Source organism: Pseudorasbora parva, chromosome 1 (assembly GCF_024679245.1).
Source record: "Pseudorasbora parva isolate DD20220531a chromosome 1, ASM2467924v1, whole genome shotgun sequence".
Lineage (NCBI taxonomy): Eukaryota > Metazoa > Chordata > Actinopteri > Cypriniformes > Gobionidae > Pseudorasbora > Pseudorasbora parva.
This window is the reverse complement of record NC_090172.1, coordinates 8,318,004-8,342,123: the sequence shown is the minus strand read 5'-3', so window position 1 is coordinate 8,342,123 and position 24,120 is coordinate 8,318,004. Positions and strand designations below refer to the sequence as shown.

Below are 24,120 nucleotides of genomic sequence, written 5' to 3'. Positions count from 1 at the left end.
AACCTGGCGGTGTTGTGATCTAAGATACTGGTGCTGCTTTAATGGAAGCTCTTTTATATTCTTTTTCTAATCGTGTTTAGAACCCTCTTTCATGATTGACGGACAGAGCGGCGTGAGACGGCGCTACGAGAGGCTTTCTGAACCCCTGCCTGGGAAGCACTGGAATGCTTTTAGTAAACAGAGGCACTCTTGTTTTGGCTGGAGATTGTCTAAGAATGTGTGTGGAGAATGCGCCGATGATGAGCCCCTGGACTCCATCGCGATGGGGACGTGGCTAACCTGTTATTTAAAGGCACGCATCCGAGCGGATTTGAGTCACACTGTCTAAGCGGGCTGTTATTAGGGTCTGTCATTAGTGTTGTTGAAGTTTTTCCTCTCATCTTAGTCATGCGAACACCGAGCGTTGAAGCGCGGGGCCGCTTCGCAGGTGACAATCAAGTGGAGCGTGTTAGTACCATCCGAGTTGAGCCATAGCTGAGCCGAGCCTGGTGGGTCTCATTTAGTGCATGTATAGTTTGTGCGTAATGGTTATCTTGTTTAAGCTGGGGTACAGATATATTTTTCAATGTAAGAGTAAGAGAAATGTGGAAAATTGCTACATTAAGTTGGTATAAGCATTCCAAAAGTATCATGGAAAAGGTGAGTCCTGATCGTTAGGTTAGCATTACTGCAATGGGCTTTATTGAAGCACGAAGGGTGGACATGGGGCAGAAAACAAGGACAGAGGAAGTTACAGATGGATAAAAAGCGGAAATGTTAATTCACTTAAGGACTGATGGAACAACCACAATATGATTTGAAATGTTTAACATAAATATAGGTGGTGAGGTTTACAGACAGGGGGTCTGCCGTCCTCAGCAGGTTTGTGAATATTTCCTCCCAACCCCCAACTTTCAAATCAGCGGGGTTGTAGTGAGGGAGGGGAAATAATCTGATGCGGGTCAGACGCTATCTGACACGGCAGCAGCAGCCCTCCAAATTGGTTCCATCTCTTTTGCCTTATGCATTTACTTAAATATGAATGTCTGTGATTGGAGGTGTGTTTGTGCGTGTACAGGAGAGAAACAGACAGCAGTGAGAAGGACAGCTAAATAATTGTCCTCTGACTGCAAGGGGGGCATTAGCACCCCCTAGACGCAGAGGAAGTGTATTACATGTTTCCATCTCCAGCATTATTTCATGGCCTTGATGTCCATCAATAGATTTTACAGGAGTTGATGTGAATAGGCAGGAGCTCCAGCCGCGGCGTGTTATAATCGTGGTAAACGCAACCGTGGCTGTCAGGCTTGTCAGCTGACTCGGTGAATATCGCTGAAGAAATGGCACATGTACGGATGAAAACTGTCATCATTTTTATGATGCCATATTTATTGCATCATCCTGAGGGTGTTTTAAGATGAATTTGCCAGGTAGTGAAACGATCTGGAAAGCATGTCACTGAAGTTCTTCCTAACACCCTGTCTCTGAAACAAAGCATCAATCAGAGCCGTTTTAAAAGCACCAACGCGTTTGCATATTCACATCGCGTCCTTTAAAAGCTTGTCATCCCTTCAATTAAAATTATTTTGGTCTTGAGGACTAATAGGCTATAAATTGTCCTTGTTTGCGAGCCAGCGCTCACATAGACCTGTGTTTATGAGTCTTACTCCCTGTATTCTAATTGGCATGCTGTCCTGCGTGAGAGAGAGAGAGAGAGAGAGAGAGAGAGAGAGAGAGAGAGAGAGAGAGAGAGAGAGAGAGAGAGAGTTGCATCTATGTGTGTCAGTGCGCGTATGTCCTCTAAAGGTGATTGCGGTGTTAGCTCCCGCCTAGCAATTGGAAGATTAATAACACGTCCACTAATTGATATCTCCTTTTAATTTCTTCATTTTAAATTTGTCTTTGTAGCAGTCACGCCTGTGGGGCTACATGGGCACTTCCTTTGCAGAGCCATGGAGGTGGTCCTTTCATTTAATAGTGGGTTATACACCAAGGGAACTGTGATATGATAAGCCGCAATATGGAGTGGCGTTGGCGTTAGGCTTTGGTTGTAATTTTCTTTATTTGAAATTAATTGATGCAGAGTAATTACCTGAGAAATATGAGGTGAAATGGAATATAGCCCTTTGTTGCTCAGGGCACCAACGCGGCCTGCAGATTAAAAAGAGGGGGGAGCAGAAAAAGATAATATTCGGTTATTGTTAGCTGTGGTAAAAGTGAATGACTTATAGCACTGGGGAGTTGGACCACTCCTTTGTATTAATGGTTAAGTAGCAGAGGGACTAGGGGGAGAACTATCATTCGGAGTAGGGAGAAAAGTGGGAAAGACGAGAGAACGATGGAGGAGGTTTGACCTCCTGAATAGAGACACGTGTGATGGTGTTGTTCTGATGTTGTGATTCTGATGTTTTAACTTGTAACCAGCAAGAGAAGGACCATACTGCTTGACATGTTAAACATTAAACATCTAATCATTCGTAAATCAAGATGCATTGACCAGAGAAGCAAAGTGACCTAAGATATTTAGTCGGTAAGAAAATTAACTTAATTCAAAGGAGATTTTTTTTCAGCGTAGACTAGGACTAAAACGCTCTAACCATCATAAACCACCACTGAGCATGTTGATGGGCTGCTGCTGATTGTGTTGGAAAGTGGTCAGGTATTTTGTAGGACTCATTATGTCCAAGTATAGACTTGCCTTTTTTAGGAGCGAAAAGCTGGGCTGGATAAAGTGAGATGAATTGATCACCTGACGTTTCCCATGCCTTCTTGGAAACACATCTGCCGATTTTTTTTCTTCTTTTTTCTCACAAATGCACATGATGCACTCCATATGCCAGGAAAAATAATGTTTCTACTCTTTCCCTGTCCGCCCACTTACAGTGTCCAGTTAGTGTCGTAGGGGATGACTTTCCTAGGACACCTGGGTAATGATATGATGGCAGCTGTGGTTACATTTGTGGACATTTTTTAGTGGCGCAGAACTTGTTGCGTTATTGCTGTCCTGCTCGTGTCAGTCACACACTTGTTCGGCGCCTCCCTTCCATGAAAACCCTTCACGTCTCTGATTTAGAAGCTTAGCACTCAGCACTGACAGCCTCCTCAGCTGGCTGAGAAATGCTGCTCAGCTCCAGGGGTTGAGAAAAGGTGCCAAAGTCCAATTCACTTACGGGATACTCCAGAACAAAGACCTCCTGCTTACGGAAAAGGCCCATGAATTAATAATCACCTAATTGACTTTTAAGACTTTTTTCACTGCTTCTCCTTTGGCTTTTGTGATGTCAGATGAAAGTTGGGGCGTTGTCGCTGTCTCTGTGGGTTTTGCCGCAAACTCGGTCTACTGCTGAATGGTAGAATTGAGGTCAGATGTACAGATACTACATTAGGATGGTTTTGAAAAGGCACAGGGCAAAAAGTGCACACATAGCATGACTGGTGTAGCTCACACTCCTTTAAAAACAGGGGGAAAAAATCTAATGCTAGTAATGTTTGTGTAACACTGTTTCAGTGAGGGGAATGTTTCTTCATGTATTGAAAATCGGTTATGCTATCAGTGTACATATTAGGCAGATATTCTGCCCCTTTGAGATTATTTGTGCGGGCTAATATTTAGCCAATTAAAAAAAAAATATATATATATATATATATATATATATATATATATATATATATATATATATATATATATATATATATATATATATATATATATATATATATATATATATATATCATACTTGAATATTTAATATATTTTAATATATTTAAAAATAATCATGATTAGCTTTTTTTAAGCAAGTAAACAAAGTATTGTGTGTAAATGTGGTTGGATTAGACTCTTGTAGACTCAGACTCAAGAGTATATGTACTACATGGCTGCACAGTATTTAATTTTTAGGTGACTAATAATATATGACAGGAAGATTGGAAGCACTTATGGTTTGGTCATTGAAGGTATACTTAATAATATAATTGTGTGTATATATATAAATATATATATATATTCTGTATATATGTATACCGCTTTTTCCTGTGTTGATCGGGAGATTCAGTGCTCTTTCAGAATTTGCGCAATTCAGCCCCCTACCATTGTCTCATAAATGATGGAAAATTCAGTCAATGGCAGGGAAAGTGTTAAAAAATCATAATTATATATAAACTCAAATATATATTTTTACATGTTTGTATAGGTTCATTTATTGTGTATTCATCTCCTTTTACATTTATAATACCTAGCTTTTAAGATTTGGCATTTGAAAACCCATTTTGGTCAACCACTAGAACACAGTAAAAATACCGGAGCCTGACACACATAGCCAGGCTTATGAGAGAGGGAGGGGAGAGAAGGAGAAGCCCCCGCCTTCAGGTTCTGGTCATGGTCTTTAATAACGGATCTGACCTGCTCAGATGTCGAGGCATGTTCCTACGGCCTCCCAACCGTGCCGAACACACACGCATTGCACATGCCAACAGTCTGCTGTCTTTGCCTGTTTATTGGTCTCCATTTTGTTCCAGTGTGCGCTGTGATGATGTTTTTTCCCTGCTTTCTCCCTCCGTCTCTTGACAACAGAAAACAGGATACGGTAGCTGGGCTTTAGTCACGGGGGTTTGGTGGCAGAAGTGGGTTTTTGGGGCTTTTTAAAAGCAAACAATTGATCAGATTTATGGAGTCCTAACAGGGCGTGACGAGGTGCGGCTGTGCCCAGAGGCAGTGGGCTGCCCTCCCTTTCACACGTGCTGCAGGCCTCCGGCAGGCAGCTGCTCCCCTGACCTCACACTATTCACTTGCAATAGTCTATTAGACAGAATATGCAATAAAACATTTACAAGTAATACTCAATACGTGTACTTAACCCCTTTTCAATCATACTTAGATTCACAGGCAATTGTTTTGTTGGTTTATTTACATGTATTTATCTTAAAGTTATTCAGCATAAATGCATTAGCTGAAGTTTTCTATGTTTTAGAGTAGTTTTAGCCTACTTTAGCTGTCTATCCCTGCACTCTTTAACAACAATGTACTCTGGTAACCATTGCTTCCACCAAAATACCATAGTTACTTTTAAAACACAATAATATAACTTGTTGGCTAATACCAAGTTTTCCACATTTTACAAGAATAACTCTAACTCTGTGTTACGGTGGAAAATTTGGTTACCGACCAGGAACATGTCCTACAAGGAACCTGAAAGGAGGTTTCCTGAAAGAATGTGCACAAGCAGATAAAAGAGAGACTAGGAAGAGTCAAGGGACTGCCACTGACACAGCCACTGTGCAGTAAGGAGGAAGTGGCCAGTGCAAGGACGGAGAGTGGAGGTTAATGGCATCAAATGGGAGGTTCCTTTGTTTAACATTTCCTTTGTTTATTGGTGGATGTGTCTAATGGGATTGGCCATGACTGGCCCTAATAGGGCAGCACTGTCTGATTGGGGGAGTCTCTGGGAGCCGCAGCAGGCAGCATTCCCCAAAGTAGGGCCCCCCACTGAAGCCAGCGTTCAGCTGCCCTGCCCTGATTGGACCTGACACTTTAATGTCTGCCCAAGGAACATGGTCAGCCCGGCTTAAACTGACCCCCACACCGCTCCCCACAATTCCCTGCTCTCAATTTGCCCTTTCGGGACTGGACAAATCATGCCAAATTTAACTCTTTATAGCCTTGTTATGGGTTGGCGAGAGAGAAGGACGTCTTAAGTTTCACTGTGAATTCTTTCCCTTAACAGTGTGAACAGTGTGTTCTCTCGACCCCTCTCTGGCTTAGAGTGGATTTACTTTTTATACAATCTATTTTCCCGGTGATCTGATTGCTCTGTATTGCTACCTCTTCAATTTCAAGTTTGTTTTCTTCAATTTTGTTGTTTCCAGATACATTCTGGTTAGCTAAGCTCTAGGCCTGTTGTTGTTAGGATTCACTCTGTCAGTATAGAAAGTGAAAAGTGAAAAGACTAGCACACATTGAACTGTTATTTTTCAGATAGCTAGTCATTAACATGCTACTGGAAGTTTAAGTTGAGCTAACTGAGAACAACACATGAAACTGAGCTTGCATAAAAAATGTTGCCGTTCACATTCTTGAATAGGAAACATTAAAAGTCTTGGTTTTGTTTAGTTTTTTATCCCAGAAATGAGTGAGCCATGCCAATAGCTATAGATTCAATATTAGCACCATTACATGTTTGGCTAGTTCGCAAAGAGTCTTTTCTTTAAAACTGATAGTAAAACGTAAAACTCATGCAAAAACCAAAACAACTAGGGAATGTAATTTTATATTTCGATGACAAGTGCAAATAAGCTAGGAAAAGAATCGAAATAGGAACCAGAACATAACTCTTTCTTCTTGGTACATTTTGAAGCTGCCTGTGGTATATTTGACTCTTTTCAAGTTGGGCGAATCCCTTCGCTGAAGCCACACTTCAAATGGCTTCATCTGAGAGAGCATGCATCCTAAAGCTGCTCACCGTGGCAAACTAATGTTTTGATTAGATGTCTGTGCCGGTGTCTGATGTCCTAAACATCCAACATAGGGAGAGACAAGCCGTCAAAGCATTGCACACTGCCTCTTCTAAGTGCCATGGGAGGAGCGGTTAAAAGACTACATTGGTTTGGAGGGGGAGCAGCCTGCCTTGGCAATCCGCCGGCCTGGCTGATTCCCGTTCAATGCCTATCACTGCATATATAAACTTTCCCCCATTTTATCGACATTGTAAGTGGAGAGATTACGGCATATTATATGGAGATATTACACAAGGCGAATATGAACCACATTGGTTTCCCTTATTTTTACTAAAATAGAGAAAGCTTTTTTTTCTTCTTTTTTTTTCAAACTATTAAAAGTTCCTTGATCAAATAGAGAACTTTGCAAATTATGCAAACTATGCCCTGTTTCAACATTCATTAAACTTTACTGTAGGTTACACCAACATAATAGCAAGGTAATTTATTAATACAAATCTGCTTTTTAGTCTACTTTAACTAGTAAGCTCAGCACAGGAGGCTTCATAAAAGCCCTTTCAACTGTGATACCATTTTTTTTCCAATCACGCAGTACAGCATTGTCATACTGCACAAAACTGCATTCTACTGCATTTCATTTTTGTAAAGCCTGGCTTATTGATTAATTGTATGCCCCGACTGCCAAACTAGTGCTGTGTTTTGACAAGTATGCATATTTTGTGTGTCTATGGCAGCGTCCAACCAATCGGAGAGGGATCAGACGGATTCCCCGGTCCCCTCCAAGCGGCCTTCTTCGAGGTCCGAGGCAGCGGAAAGCCCTCTCTCGTCAAAACGACCCAGGACCGCTGAGAAGAGCAGTGGAGAGCAGGTATGGAGGAAAATCTACAGCCTTAGTAAAGCATTTAGAATTCTCTCTGTCTGTTTAAGTGAAGTAGATTCAGAAAGACCTTATCTAATCCCCAGGCATGTAGGTCTCATTAACTGTACCCATTAATTAACAAAATATCTAAGGATGTTGTTTTCAGCCCTTTTTAATATAGAGTAGTAGAATGTAGCTGGCCTTTTTAAATTATGCATGCATTTTTTTCTAAAAATATTATATTTCTCCATCTTTCTGCTGCTCTTGCAGTGCTAATTGTGCAAAAGGTGAAAAATCAATATGATATTTGACAGATGAGAGCTCTTTGAAGTGTCTGCTTTTCAGAGTAGCCCACTGCTCTCTGCATGGGAGAGAGGCAAGGCCCGCTCTGCCCTTGATTTGACCACTTTTCTCCAGAAAATAATATTCTCTCTCTGCCTTCATGTCTTTGTACAGATGTATCAGTGCCCCTACTGCAAGTTCGGCAACACAGATCTAAATCGTCTCAGAATGCACGTGATGACGCAGCACTCAGTGCAGCCCATGTTCCGGTGCCCGTTGTGCCAGGACATGCTCAACAACAAGGTCCACCTGCAATTCCATCTCACCCACCTCCACAGCGTGGCACCAGACTGCGTCGACAAACTAATTGCCACTGTAAGTTGCTACAGAAAGTATTTACTGTACAGATGTCATATGCTTACATGTATTTCCTCTAATGAATGGCCAAGACATTCAATGCCCAAGCTTTCCTCCATGGTCAAAAGAACCTTGCTTATATTTTCTAGTGGATGAATATCTGTTCATCAAAGTTAATTTCTCTCTGCAATCTTTTGTTTTTAATGTGAGACGAGAGCGAAGGCCTCAAGACCCTATTGTGTAGTGCGAAGGCCATGTGCTTTTACACACTGCCTATGTTCAATAGTGATCATGTTAGGCATTAACCTCACAGATGACTCACAGTTTATTTCTTGCCCTGCTTTTGTGGGCTGAAGGTTGTTTCCTTTTATCTAATTGATGACATTTTATGGCTTAACTAAAACGCCAAGGAAACTGGTCATTGTTATATGGCTCCTGGGAATCATGCACATTCAAAATGAGCAAAAGCATGAACATGACTGGGTTGGCTATTCTTATGGCCAATATAATTTTCATGTTTTACTATGCTAGCAGAGATTAGCATCAACGTTATTGTCCCAGAAGTCTTTTGCTCGTTCATACCTCGGGCAGTTCGGGATAGTTTTTTTAGGTGTCATACACAACGAGGATGGCTTGAGAGTGAGTGAATTATGGAGTAATTAAAATTTTTGCGTGAACTGTCCCTTTAAGTCACATAAGATAGGTCTTCTCGGGCAAAAAAACTGCGGATCAGTAGACTCTCCATTTCATTTCAGTGCTGATTAGAAGAAAAAGTTGGTTTGTAAAAAGTAGATGAATATTGTAATTCTTAACCTTAGAAGATATTTCCTCGGTTTAGTGGAAAAATTATAAAAGCCTCTTCTGATTACCAAGGTCATTTGTATTCCACGCACTCTCTAGAAGCAGTAATACTTACATCATCCCTTTACGTTATTTCCACCTCTATAGTCCCAGAGCGCTCAGGCCTCCAGCAGCCTACTCTGCCCGGTTCCTCAGAGAATACTCACCTTATTCCATTTCAGCTTCTACTGAGACTACTACCCAGCTTTCATTTTCAATTTTCAATTTTTTTTTTTTTTTTTCATTTTACAAATTTTAGCAGTGAAATAATCAAGTGTAAGTTTGCCTGTGGAGTTTGAATTGCTTGCTTGGCCAATCACTCTAAATTCTGGTAAGGCATCTACACTCCCCCAGCCCGAAAGCAAATGGTGAACACATTAGTAGAGGCCAGACAGCAATATTTTTTCTTTTATAGAGGTAATAATGCACTGAGCTCTGTACAAGTGCGGTGCATGATAGAAACTGAGCTAATACAATGCACATTAAAACCAGCACCTTTTTTTACAAGTAATGAGAGAGGGAGAGAGGTACTCTATCCTGTTCCTCATGTCAGGCAGACAAGCTTAATGAATTCTGAATCAGGTGACTTTTAGTTCTTGCAAACATTGCATAAAGATGCACTCTCTTCCACTCTCACTCACCCTACCTCCTCCTTCTTTCTCTTCTCTCGCTCTCCCTCCCTCGCTCCCTCACTCTATGTCTAATGTTCTGTCTGTCTAAGATAGGGGTAATGAAAATAATTGTGCTTCATTAATTCTGAGTCTGGCTAGATGATAGCCATTTGGAACTATGTTTGCCAATTAGACGGTCCAAATTAAAAGTGACCTTGGGATACTCTCAGCACTCGGCGCTCTTTGCCTAATGATGCAGTTGTCTAGAAACAGTCCACTTTGTAATGTTAATCACAGGCATGTTTTGTTTCTGGAATTCTCCATACTGGTCACAATCATTTAACACTTTAATTTAGCAGGAGAGTGGGTTAGGGAGGAGCCTAGAAAGCAGAAAAGGGGCTAAATTTTGCCCAGTGTGATTTTGATTGCAGTAACCAGATGGTTATGAACCTCTTTGGTTCACTGACTATTTCTCAGAGTATGAGACTGAAAGATGTTGGGTTGCATGGGACCATATTTGATGGTACTTAGTTAAAGCTGCTGGCTGACTTGCAATGTGATTAGGTTTTAAATCCACTATAAAACAGCTCCTGTCCAGTCAAACAGCAATGTAAAGATACAATGTTTGCTTAGGTCTCTCATGGATAATTAGAAGTTTTAGGTTAAAATGACCCCATTAACTTGACTTATATCATATTATTTTTGAAGAATGTTAAGTCATATATGATTTAGGTTTTGTTGGGGAAAAAATGTTTTCAATGCAGTAATAAAAAACAAACTCCCACAGACAAGAAGCTATTGTCTGATGTGAGAAAATTAGAATTGGTTGTCTCTTGGGGAGGAAAAGGGACACTCAGTTGCAAGGGCACAAACAGGGAATGATGAAAAAAATTATACATGTAGAGGGGGGGGGGGGGTATTGGTGAGATTGGGGTATTGAAATGCATGATGAGTGAGGCTGATTGTTCAGTTTGGGAAGTTAATTGAACGAAGGTGAAGCACACAGTGGCTCATCTCCCAACCTTTTCCAATCTCAATCACTGATTACTGTTAAATGGAAGCCTGTTAATGAATCTGTTTTTATTATTATTCTGAGAAAGAGAAAGATAACAGGAGAGTGAGAGCCATGCATGGAGAATCATGTGCACTTAAAAGACAGAGGGGATGTTGCTGTCATTCACACTTGATTAACTTCAACCTTTGAAGTGCCAAGCAAACCTTGGTGAACCTTTATCACAACAATATTCTTTGCAACTTAAAAATTCTAATTAAACTGACTGAAAAACATGCTGTTTGCAATCTACCTAGATTTAAATGTATCTAAAAAAATATTAAGGACTTTGTTTCGAGTAATAATTTGCATAATTGTTTAGATTATAATATTATGGTAGCTGGAAAATGCATTAATGAGCACTGTATGTTAAATTAAGAGTGCTGATCATGATCCTGAAGTTGACAGTTGTTGTATTACCTAGAATTCCAGGCTGAATGACGGCATTTCACCATTGCACCATGCTTTTCTATTAGAATGAAAAGCACATTTTATGAGGTGGAAGACTTATTTAATTAGGCTCTCTAATAAGCTTTTCAACTGGCCAAGGTAGACCACTCAGCCCATCACACTAATTGGCTGCAGCAGGAGAACTATCGCAGAGCATGACAAAACACCATCAACGATCAAAGTGCAAATTCCATGGATGGCAAATTAAGTCGCTTGTGTGAAAGAGGGTGACTGTGAATGTATTTGTGACCAGTTCAAATAAGATGATTATCTTATCAAATTATATGTTTATAGCACATCTCTCTCCTGTACCACCTTAAGTTAATATTTTTCCTTTTTTTGCAATAAAATATTACTGTATATGATACAAAAGTTTATTATATGCATAGTTAGAAAACCATTTTTTTTTTCATGTCATTGTCATTTACATTAAATTGGGATGTTCTACATTATCAAGAGGCTTTTGTTTAAGGCCTATAATTAACGTGACACATACTATATTTTATTTTTCCAGGTGGCAGCATCAGAAGTCCTGCCAGCAAGCATGTTCATACCAGTTCCTGGACCGGAGAAAGAAACCGCACTTCCGTCATTAGCCAACTCAAACTCTGATGACACTAAGAAACAAACAGGTTAGAATGTTGTGCAATTGAGAAATTCACATTTTAAAAACATGCACATATGTATGTTTTATCAGAATTTTAATGTGTTATTTTTGTGATTGCAGAGGCGGCCGATGCTGAGCCTGAAAAAGGGGTTTGTCTAGCTTCAGACACCACTGAAGCTAGCAAGTCTCCTCTGGAGGAACAACAGCCTTCAAGGGATGATTCCACGGGTTTCCTTTGCTGGAAAAAGGGCTGTAACAAAGTCTTTAAATCATCCAATGCCCTTCAAATGCACTTCAATGAGGTCCACAATAAAAGGCCCCAACTGCCTGTCTCTGATCGTCATGTCTACAAATATCGCTGCAACCAGTGTAGTTTGGCATTCAAGACGATAGAGAAACTTCAGCTGCATTCCCAATACCATGTAATCAGAGCAGCCACAATGTGTTGTTTATGCCAGCGCAGCTTCAGGACCCTACAGGCGCTAAAGAAGCATCTGGAGACCAGTCACCTGGAGTTGAGTGAAGCTGACATCCAGCAGCTCTATGGAGGTTTACTGATGAATGGAGACCTAATGATTATGGGTGATCCCTCACTTGGAGAAGACCAGGGAGGTCTTCTTGATGATGAGAAAGAGGGAGACGAAAGTGATCCTGAGGAAAAGCAAAGCCCAACTGGCAGTGACTCTGGATCTTTGCAAGAGGATTCTGGATCTGAACCCAAACGTGCCCTGCCGTTTAGGAAAGGCCCCAACTTTACTATGGAGAAGTTTCTAGATCCATCCCGTCCTTTCAAGTGTACAGTCTGTAAAGAGTCATTTACTCAAAAGAATATCCTTCTTGTACACTACAACTCTGTGTCTCACTTGCACAAAGTCAAAAGGGCCCTTCAGGAATCCACCACTGGACAGCCAGAGCCTACCAGCAGCCCGGATAATAAACCCTTCAAGTGCAGCACTTGCAATGTAGCATACAGCCAGAGCTCTACACTGGAGATTCACATGCGCTCTGTTCTTCATCAAACCAAGGCCAGGGCAGCAAAGCTTGAAGCAGCTGGTGGCAGTTCCAGTGCTGTGAGCAGTAGTGGCCCAAGCGGAAGCACTTCAAATAGCACTTCAACCCCAAGCCCTATTCCAACCACTATCTCAACTACCAGCTCCAGCAACAGCAGCAGCTCCCCAGCAGCAGCTCATACAGCACAGAGTATCATGGGAGGTAATCATCTGTCAAGTCATTCTCACAATGTTGAGAATTTGGGTAATTCTGCTTGTCACTCCTCCCCTTCTGAGAATCACGAGGTGAAAAAGAAGAAATTTGCAGATATGCTTTCCTCAAGGAGTCATCAACAACAGCTTCAGCAACAGCAACAGCAGTTGGCCCAGGCTCAAGCACAGGCACAGGCTCAGCTCCAACAGGAGTTCCAGCAAGCTGCTCTCCTTCAGTCCCAGCTTTTTAACCCTCTTCTCCAGCACTTCCCTATGACAACAGATGCTCTTCTCCCTCTTCAGCAACAGCAGCTACTCTTTCCATTTTACATTCCTGGGGCCGAATTTCAACTGAATCCAGAAATGAACCTGAGTAGCTCTTCACTTAACTTGAGTGGATCTACTGCTTCACTGTTGGAAGAACAGAAAAACTCAGTCCAACAGGCCCAGCAGAGCTGCTTACAGCAACAGCTTATGCACCACCACCTTCAGCAACAGCACCAAGCTCATGCCCACTCTCAAGGATCAAGTCAAATGGCTTTACTTCAACAGAGTGCCCTTTCTCACCAAGTAGACAAAAAGCCAAAGCCATCACCTCACAGTGAGAAAGAAAGAGAGCTGCCAAAGGATAAAGAAATAAGTGATAAAACAGAGGATCATGTTCCGAAAGATATGTCAGACAAGTCCAAAGAAAAGAAAGAGGCTGCTCAAGCTGTAGTAAATGTAAACCATGACTCTGGATTTCCTCCTCCAAGGATTGCCTCAGATGCCAGAGGGAATGCCACAAAAGCCCTATTGGAGAACTTTGGATTTGAGTTGGTAATTCAGTATAATGAGAACAAACAAAAAGCACAAAGAAAGCCGTCAGGATGCAGTGGGCCAGCTGGTATCACCAGAGTTGTTGACCCTATTGAAGGATTAGAGAAGCTGGAGTGTGAGTCTTGCGGTAAGCTCTTTTCCAACATATTGATTCTCAAGAGTCACCAGGAGCATATCCACCAGGCTTTCTTTCCATTTAGATTCCTAGAGAGATTTGCCAAAGAGTACAGAGAACAATATGACAAGCTGTACCCATTGAGACCTCAGACACCTGAAGCAGCTCCACCTCCTCCACCCCCTCCACCGCCACCTCCACCTCCTCCTCCCCAGAGGGTACCAACACCAAATATACCTGTTTCTGCTCCTACACTGACTCCACCAACCGCTCCAACCCCTCAGCCTCAAGTTTCACTGGCCCAAATCCCAATGCCAATGGATCTCCCTCTATTCTCTCCACTTATGATGCAGCCTATGTCACTCCAATCATTACCTTCTCAGATTCCTGCACAATTGCCAGCTGTGGAGCCCAGTCTGGCCACTGATCTGGCCCAGCTGTACCAACAGCAGCTTACCCCTGCCATGTTGCAGCAACAGAATAAGAGACCTCGCACCCGTATCACAGATGACCAGCTAAGGGTGCTCCGCCAATATTTCGATATTAACAACTCTCCCAATGAGGAACAAATTAAGGAAATGGCAGATAAATCAGGACTCCCCCAGAAAGTCATTAAGCACTGGTTCCGTAACACACTCTTCAAAGAGCGACAACGCAACAAAGACTCCCCTTATAACTTTAATAACCCTCCCATTACAACTCTTGAAGATACCAAAATTGATTCAAAGCCACCTTCCCCTGAGCCTCAAAAACAAGAATCATATGGAAATAAGAGATCCTCAAGGACAAGGTTTACAGACTACCAGCTGAGGGTACTGCAAGATTTCTTTGATGCTAATGCTTATCCTAAAGATGATGAATTTGAGCAGTTATCCAATCTTCTAAGCCTCCCAACTCGAGTCATTGTTGTGTGGTTCCAAAATGCCAGACAAAAAGCCCGGAAAAATTATGAGAACCAGGGAGATGGAGGAAAAGAAGGTGACCGACGCGAGTTATCCAATGACCGATACATTCGGACAACCAACTTAAACTATCAGTGCAAGAAGTGCAGCCTGGTTTTCCAGCGCATATTTGACCTTATTAAACACCAAAAGAAGCTCTGTTACAAAGACGAGGATGAAGACGGGCAGTATGACAGCCTAAATGAGGACTCTATGGATCTCTCCCATGAATATTATACTCCATCTGGGTCTTCAGGTCAAACACCAATGCCCTCATCCTCAAGCCTCTGCCCTCTTCCTCCTTCATCATCTGCATTCTCTCACATCACATCATCTGAAAAGGAGGAGCCTACACCAGCTAACACATCAAACTCCTTTGATGAAAAGTCAAAACACTCTGCAGAAGCATCATTGGGACAGAGAGAGCAGACCACTTTCAAACAGGAAACCAGTCATCCATCTGAGACCCCACAGCAGAGACCACAAAGGGAGGAAAAGATGCATTCAGTCCCAAAGAATTCAAAGCTTTCTTCACCGTCCCTCTCCCAGCAACAACAGCATAGTGGTCCCTCCGTTTCACATACAAGTCAGACCTCCCAGAGTTCCCACATGGCCCTTAATCCTCATTTAGCCTCTGCCTCACAGCAGCAGTTGGCCCAGCAAATGATCCCGTACCAGTGTGAGCAGTGCAAACTTGCCTTCCCTTCATTTGAACACTGGCAGGAACACCAGCAACTTCATTTCCTGAGTGTCCAGAATCAGTTTATTCATCCTCAATTTTTGGATCGCCCAATGGACATGTCCTTCATGTTATTTGATCCTAGCAATCCTCTGCTTGCTAGCCAACTCCTTGCAGGAGCAATACCACAAATGTCCAGCAACTCTGCCACCTCCCCATCAACACCTACATCCACTATGAACTCCTTGAAGAGGAAGCTAGAGGAGAAGGCAGGAACAAGTCCAGGAGAAAGTGATAGCATGAATAGTGGAGAGGAGCCACAACGAGATAAGCGCCTCCGAACCACTATTACACCAGAGCAACTAGAAATTCTGTACCAGAAATATTTGCTTGATTCCAATCCTACTCGTAAAATGCTGGACCACATTGCTCACGAAGTGGGCCTTAAAAAACGGGTGGTACAGGTATGGTTCCAAAACACAAGAGCCAGAGAAAGAAAAGGGCAGTTTCGAGCAGTTGGGCCCGCTCAAGCCCACAGACGGTGCCCATTTTGTCGAGCCCTATTTAAAGCTAAAACCGCCCTTGAGGCCCATATCCGTTCACGCCACTGGCATGAGGCTAAACGTGCAGGCTACAACCTAGCTCTTTCAGGTATGCTACCTGAACAGGAAGCCATGCAGTTGAAGATGGATCCTCTGGATATCTCTAGCTATGCTCATCTTGCCCAGTCTAACAATGATGCGCAATGTTCATCATTGTCGCCTGTAAGCAAAAGCATGGACTTGTCACCCAGGGCTCTTCTGAGCCCAACATCTATCAAGGTTGAAGGAGTAGAGGAGTTTGAAAGCCCAACCATATCCTCAGTAAACACAAACTTTGATCACAGTAAACTTGATAATGATGATTGTTCTTCTGTGAATACAGCCATCACTGACACTACCACAGGTGATGAGGCAAACATTGACAATGACAGTGCTGATGCAAAGCACAGCCATAACAGTGGAGATTTCCTCTCAAAGTCTGGGGGTGCAGTCCCCTCCATTGAGAATGATGAACAGATGTCCTCAGGACTGGTAAGTCCTGCAACAAGCTACTACACAAAAGACTTTGAAAATGAAAATATGATAGACTACAGTGAAACATCTAGTCTGGCTGACCCTTGTTCACCAAGTCCAGGAGCCTCTGGAAGCAGAAGCATTGATAGTGGAGACAGGCCTGGTCAAAAGCGCTTCCGAACACAGATGACTAATCTTCAGCTTAAGGTGCTCAAGTCCTGCTTCAATGATTATAGGACTCCAACCATGCTGGAGTGTGAGGTACTTGGTAATGACATTGGACTTCCAAAAAGAGTTGTTCAGGTTTGGTTTCAAAATGCTCGTGCTAAGGAAAAGAAGGCAAAGCTCAGCATGGCTAAGCACTTTGGTATCAACCAGACTTCTTACGAAGGACCTAAGACAGAATGCTCTTTGTGTGGAGTTAAATACAGTGCTCGTCTCTCAGTGCGAGACCACATCTTTTCCCAGCAACACATATCCAAAGTAAAGGATACCATTGGAAGCCAGCTTGATAAAGAGAAAGAGTACTTTGATCCAGCAACAGTTCGTCAACTGATGGCGCAGCAGGAGATGGATCGTATCAAGAAAGCGAATGAAGTCTTGGGACTAGCACAACAACAAGCCATGCAGCAACAAGGGATGTTTGACACACCTGCCTTGCAAGCCTTGAACCTTCAGTCAGGTTACCCAAATCTACAGGGGATCCCCCCTGTTCTCCTGCCAGGTGTTGGTGGTCCCTCCATACCAGGATTTAACTCATCCAACTCAGGTATGTCATCACATTAACACTCTAGCATGAATAAGACTTTTGAAAGAACTATAAAACTGACTACTAACTGGCAGGTGTATATCACCGCAATTCTTAATCATGTTGTGTTTCTCTGTGTCAATTTCTGCAGCTTTAACCCCTCCAAAACCTCCAAACCTCCTGAACATGCCTGGTGCCAGTGTACCCTCACCTAGTCTCCCCACATCTGGATTACCCAATAAGACCCCTTCTTCCTCTTCATTGGCCTCGCCCAGCCCAGCTCAGGCCAGCACATCTGTTGCCCACTCAAGCCCTACCCCCACATCTACATCAAACTCTTTGATGTCCCAGCCAGGCCCTCGACATGAAACTCCCAAAGATCGTGACCCTGAGAGGGCCAGGGAGAAAGAGAAATCCAAGGAAAAGGCTGAGAAGCCCCCCACACCATCCTCAGCTGGGGGTACTCCTGCTCCCTCCACTTCTGCTGCCAGTGCCAAGAAAGAAAAAACAGACACTGCTGTTCCAGCCACCTCAATGCCAACACCTGGCATGGAGTATGTGGTTGATACTGCCCAACTTCAAGCTCTACAAGCAGCTTTAGCTTCAGATCCAACAGCTCTGCTAACAAGTCAGTTCCTGCCCTACTTTATGCCTGGCTTCTCTCCATATTATGCTCCTCAGATACCGGGTGCACTTCAAGGTGGATATCTTCAGCCCATGTATGGCATGGAAAGTCTTTTCCCCTACAACCCAGCTTTATCACAGGCCCTGATGGGGCTGTCACCTGGATCTTTGCTTCAGCATTACCAGCAATATCAGCAGAGCCTGCAGGAGGCACTTCAGCAGCAGCAGCGGCAGCTTCAGCAGATTCAGCAACCCAAAGCAAGCCAAAATTCACAAAACTCGGTGGACCGTAAGGACTCTGCCAAAGATTCAGTAAAAACAGAGGAGCAAAAGAGCACTCCCTCAGTTGAATCCTCTACTTCTTCCACTCACAACAACCTAGCCACTGAGCAGCATGAAGTGGAAGGCAAAGGTGCAGACCCCCATCTTGACCAATATATTGTCCCCAAAGTTCAGTATCGGCTGGCGTGCCGCAAGTGTCAAGCTGTCTTCAGCAAGGAGGAAGCGGCTGTCAGCCACCTCAAGTCAATTTGTTTTTTCGGTCAGTCTGTGGCAAACCTGCAAGAGATGTTGCTTCGGGTCCCCAACAGTGGGAACGCAGCAGAGGGCGGTCTCTATGACTGCCTCGCCTGTGACACCACACTAGAAGGGGACAAAGCGCTCAGTCAACACCTGGATTCAGCCTTGCACAAACACAGAACAATCAAGAGATCCAGAAATGCCAAAGAGCACGCTACTAATTTATTACCTCACTCTTCAGCCTGCTTCCCCAATCCTAACACCGCATCTACCTCGCAGTCTGCCACTCACTCAAACAACACCCCATCCCCTCCGCCAACAACATCAGCCACCACGCCGTCCTCATCAGCATCTGCATCTTCATGCACCTCCTCCTCCTTCACGGCCACCCCACTCAACACAACGGCTACAGGCAAATCATGGTCCCAGGCCCCTTTCTCCAGAGCTTTAGCTGGCAAGCCCAATCCCCCTTCGTCTGCATTGTCTTCTTTTACTACAGTTTCCTCTCCTTCAACGGTTACCTCAAGTTCATTGAGCACCTCAGGGGTCCAGACCTCGATACCAACAGACGTCTTTACCGACGAGTCTGATTCTGACAGCAGTCAGAAGTCAGCAGACAGGCTGGGCAGGCCAGCAGAGGAGCCACAACAGCCTGGCTGTCTCAAAGACAGCAGTAGTTGTAGTAGTAATCTCACTAGTGTAGGATCGGACTCCATCAGATTGTAAAAGCTTTCAGTGATGAACAATATTTAAAAAAAAAAAAAGAAAGGAAAAAAAAAACAGAAGACAAAAGAAAACACAAAGAAAAAACAAAAAAGCAGCAATGTTTAAAATATGTTTAAAGTATACAAACCAATTTCAGAAAAAGATGTGTAAAGACTAACTGCAATTCCAAAGCTTGTAACCAAAAATTTAAATGTTAGTGGATTGTTTTCCCATATCAACATGCTGGTTTTAGTTTATTACAACTCTTAATATATATAGATATATATACATATATGCAGTATATATACATATATAAATGAATAGAGATCACAGCAGTTAACAGTCGGTTATTGCTAGTGGAATGCTGAATTGCAATGGACTGCCTCAAAGTTATTCGAATGGCCCCACAACCCTCTCTACAAAGAACAAGTCAAAAAGCTGTCCCTTGTTTGCATAAGTATTTCCGCTTAATAGCACAGTCACATAAAGCCAGTATGTACTGTATGGGAGAATAGTCTTACAGTTTTCTTGCTATCTAAGCATTCAGATACCAATGGCTTGCTAAAGAAAAGAAAAATAATGTAATGTCTATTTTATTCTCAGGTCAACAGCTCACAACCTTTTCTTGTGTTACAAAAAGTCATTATTTTATTAATTTTGTTCCAAACAAATGATAGACATTTCTGTTTTTGTATGTCTTTTATTGGCAGAAAGTATTCAGAAATGATACTAACTCAACTAAAGTTTCTGGGCATTCAATGAGTAGCTGAATTGCTGGTTTTAAACCTTCTTAATTATTTCTGTTTTGTTTTCTGTTTTGTTTCTAATGGGAAAGTTACTTGTCCCATTTTACCCAGACACGAAGAGCATTGCAGACTTGGTGGGGGAAAAAGATTTTTTTTAAGAAAAAAAAACTTTCTGTATTTATGATAGATATATACATTTTTGGTGTTCAGTAGATTGTTGCATTGGAAATGAATTTAAACAGTATGGTAGATTGAAAAATCTTTGTGTACATTTAGCTTTTGTATCGTCCAACTTTAAGGCGCTTCATTTGATGTTGTCTTGGTCATTCCAATAGACTAGATTAAGGAGCAGGAAACGATCTCTACTCTATTTCTGTCCGATTCTCAGCTTCTTGTTTTTTGTTCTCCCAGCTGAATCTCTTTGTCACAAGGGGTTTCTCACCTTTGGTTTGTGCAGCATTGACCAAAACCGAAGAGAAATCTGGGGTGTGTTTGAAAAACGTTTAGTTATATTTCTGTTACCTTAGTGCACTTACCACTGTCTGACTTTCTCTCTTTTTGTCGTTATTTGTTCCTTCTTTCTTTCTTCTTTCTGTACCCCCTGCCTTTGTAGATTTGGAGATAACTGCCTCTCCTTTAGCACTACAAAGCAGATACTTGTTTCCATGTAGTGTGGCTGCAGTCTGCTATAGGCTTTATGTTCATTTCAACTTTTTTGTTGTCATATATGAAAATGAAAAAAGAATAATAATAATAATAATTCTCACGCTTTAAAACGAAAAGTAAATCCAAAGACTTAACACTTTCACCATTGGTGCATAAAGATGAGAAAAGAGGCTTCTTTATACTTGAGAATTTGTTGCTGTTTTTAAAGAAAGAAAACAAAGTTTTAAAATAAAAGAAGTACGCATCAGAGTTGCCGTTTTTGCTTCTTTGCAAGCAGACAGGTGGCTTTTTTACGTTGAATACTAAGAAAACCAAAAATCAAAAAGGGCCCTTGTCCTTGCATTGTGGAGTAGCACCGTTACAGAGCCATTGCAGTTTGTAAGATAGAGGTTTTGTTGAAGTTTTTCTGTTACACATGAAATCCATTTTTTCTTCTTCTTTTTTTTCTTTCTTTCTTTTTTGTAACAAAAAAAGAATATATATATAAGGTCTGGTCTTTGAGGACATATGTTTTGCTGCTAATGTAGATTTGGAAAGGAAGAATACCTAGATGCATGCTCCTTTTGCTTTTTGGCTAAGCTTTAAGAAGAAAAAAAGAAACAAACAATAAACCATTTCCCTGACCCTGCAACATCTTTTTTCCCTTCTTGTTGCAAAAACGGAACTTTGAAGACTGTGAATATGTGTTCCAAAGGACATTTTAGCTTTTTTGTTTTGTTTTTTGTTTTCCATTTTTGAAAAGACCAATGTTAAAAGCCAATGATCTATAATGTTTGTAAAAATGACAGTGCATTCCAAATACTACACCTGAGTTTTCATTTCTTAAGCAAGGACGGCTTCCTTTTTATTCAAATTGAGTATAATTCTATTTTATCCCATTTCTAAGGTGACTGTAAGCTGTTGTGTAACTCTGCCATCATGGATTGCTGAAAATCACCTCACTCTGATTATGATGTGTCGAGAGTGAATTAAATGACTTTACTCACTAGTTCACCAAGTCATAGTGGTTACCAAAAATTGACATACTGCGAGCTGTCTGGTACTTACACATCTTGCTGATCCGGTGTCATCGTGCTTCTTGATTTTATAACTAGCCTCAGAACGAAAGGCTTTTTGGCGAAGTCGGCTTCCCCTCCTGGGAATTCGTTTTCTGCAGGGTTTAAAGCCATTTTCATGCATGAAATGTCTGTTGCAAAGGGGCATTTTCATTCCAAAGCATTGTAGGACTGGGGAAAAGCAGGATTTGTTTTTAGGTGTCCCTTGTTTTGCATGGTGACAAGGTAGAATTATGCCGTTGTGTCCAAAGAGGTCCCTCACTCCAAGTCATTGCAATGGTAACGGTTGTGTTTTATCAAAATGGCCCCCGTGCTTTTTATTTCCTTTTCCAAATCAAGTCATTTTAAAAATTGCAACAGATGCTTTAGGGGGGCACAAATGTATTTGGCTTTAGCAACATACTTCCACACTTATCCTGGTGTGTAAACTAGCATTACGTCTTGCAGAACAATTTGATTTGGTGTTATTTGATGTGCATGCTATTAAAAAAAATTGATTCATTTGATCTGCAAGCTGATCCACTCCTTTCAATCCATGTTATCTATAATATTGTTCATAATTATTTTGAGAAGTCTGCTATTGTATAGTTTATTTTTGTTTTGGTCTCAGATAATATCATATAACTGTATATTTTATTTTTCTTTCATTTTTTTGTTGTTGTCCATTTATAAATTAATGTTACAATGCCAGCTTTAAATTGAAATCTCATCTATTTGTTTTCTATCATTCTCTGGCCACTTTATGGTGTTACGATGTTCCTATATTTGTTTGTCTTGACACGGTTGTATCTCTTGCTTCCAAAGTGTTCTCGTTTTTTATAGGCTCTCGTGTGGGGCAGAATTCCTCACAACTGTTTCAGCCAGCATGGACTTTGTATGTGCGAGCGTGAGCGCGTGCGTGAGTGTGTGTGTGTGTGTGTGTGTGTGTGTTTCATAAGAGCCAGCATCAGTCTGAGTTTTTATACTTTGTATTCTATTTTCTACTTTCTTTTTTCGCACCAAAACATACTGAACTGCAAAGCTGAATCTTCAGTAAAGGGTTTGAAAAGTCTGATATTCAACACAATAATTGCGTAATGTGGTGAACGAGGATACCGAAGCACTGAGCAGTTATTATTTTCATTAATTATATGAATGTGGCCAAAGCTTAATGCAGTTGAAAACACGAAAAACTTTAGTTGGTGCCCCTGATGAGTGTATATTTATTGTGGTTAATCCAACACATGGCTGAGATACATCAACTCTCATTGGGATACTTGATTTTTGTGGACGTTTTGCAAAGAGAGAACGAAAACGACAGGTTTTGCTGTAGAGGTCATCCTTTTTGCCCACTGTGAAAATAAACATGTATACAGATATAGATATATTTAAAGAAGACATCAACACTTTTCTTTGAAATGACAAAGAAGGAAATAAAGAGAACCGAACTCTGGGAAACTTGAGAGATGTCATTGAGATGTCTGAGAAGGCTGTTGGCACACCAAAACTGGCCACGGGAGCCAAAGGAGGGGCCGACGGGCCCTGATATCAAGTCATTACTGAACTAACACTATATGCCGATGGGAGTGGACTCTGCAACCAGTGGACATGTGTGACACGGAGAGGAATTTATCTCCTTTTTCTCTCTCTCTCTGGTTCTGCATCTACTTGGACATTTTCTGCACTTCTGAACGGGACGGACTCAAACACTCGCATACGTTGTCTCCCAGTTCACGGTGTTGCTACCCGTTTCATTTCCTCCTGCCCGTTTCAGTGACCGACACATGGTTCCACTCTGGCGTGGAGTCGACCGGTTCCATCCAACCATAAAGAATGACTTTACAGTTCAAGGGGAGGGGATTTTCCTGGGTGTTATTCCCAAGGAAGCAGATAAACACAAAAAAGCGAAGCAACCAAAATTAATAACCAAACTAACAAGCAACCAAACAAAAAAAAAGCATTTGCTCCAGTTTCAACGATGAACTGCTGCTGGAGCTTCCTGTTCCTTTAGTGGCTCCTGGTGCCACAGCATTTTTGACGCTTTTTGTGTTTCCTTTTCTTTTCTTTTTTTCTCTCTTTCGTTCTCCTCAAATTATTCCTCCTCCTCCTCCGAGCCTCACAAGCACGGCTCTGTGGCTCCAGGTAGCCCATCCGAGGGTAGAACTTACAGCCTTGCAATGTACAAAAAGAGCAAGTTAAACCAAAAATGTTGTTCTTGATGTCTTTTCTATACTGTAGTCTTGTTAGCTTTTTGTTACTGTAATTATATGATGAAGATTTCCAAACTGTACCAAATTACATGGAGACTAACATACATAAACCACATGGAACTTCAGACTTTTAAAGAGAAACTTTTGTCACAAAAACCTTGTTGTCCTAGTTAAGTTGATTGTAGATGGTAATTGAATATACTCCTTTGAAAATATTTCATCAAGTATGTTTCTTGCTCATTGTGATACATTAAAAAGTATGAGCATAAAAGCCCTCTTGTCTCGGACCGTTTATTGTGTGATTGAAGTGAGAGAACACAACCAAAGGATGTGTTTATTGCTTTTAATTAGAATCCACATACATTTTTGGGATTAAACCACAAATACAACCAATAATAACAAGCATAGTTCATCTGATCACTGGCGTGAGCTTGATTTTGAAAACATAATTAGCTCTAATTGCAATTAATCTAATGCAACATGCACATGATTTGACAGCCCCCTAACACACATTCCCATTGTCTTGTTGGTATGGTATTCTCTGCAAGAGCAGTCACATTGAAATTCCTCT

At 41.7% G+C, this 24,120-nt stretch overlaps 1 protein-coding gene across 6 annotated transcripts in view; it reads left to right on the top strand.

Annotated features, from left to right (window-relative positions):
- Nucleotides 1-23,820, top strand: part of zfhx3b (zinc finger homeobox 3b) — a 271,800-nt gene extending 247,980 nt beyond the window's left edge. For all 6 annotated transcript variants that reach the window (XM_067416496.1, XM_067416447.1, XM_067416695.1 and 3 more), the window contains 5 exons: nt 7,164-7,297; nt 7,745-7,945; nt 11,394-11,511; nt 11,607-17,066; nt 17,197-23,820. In XM_067416496.1, the coding sequence (XP_067272597.1) occupies nt 7,164-7,297; nt 7,745-7,945; nt 11,394-11,511; nt 11,607-17,066; nt 17,197-18,914 (7,631 nt within the window). In that variant the 3' untranslated portion in view covers nt 18,915-23,820. The remainder of the gene's footprint in view (nt 1-7,163; nt 7,298-7,744; nt 7,946-11,393; nt 11,512-11,606; nt 17,067-17,196) is intronic.
- Nucleotides 23,821-24,120: the final 300 nt, after the last annotated feature.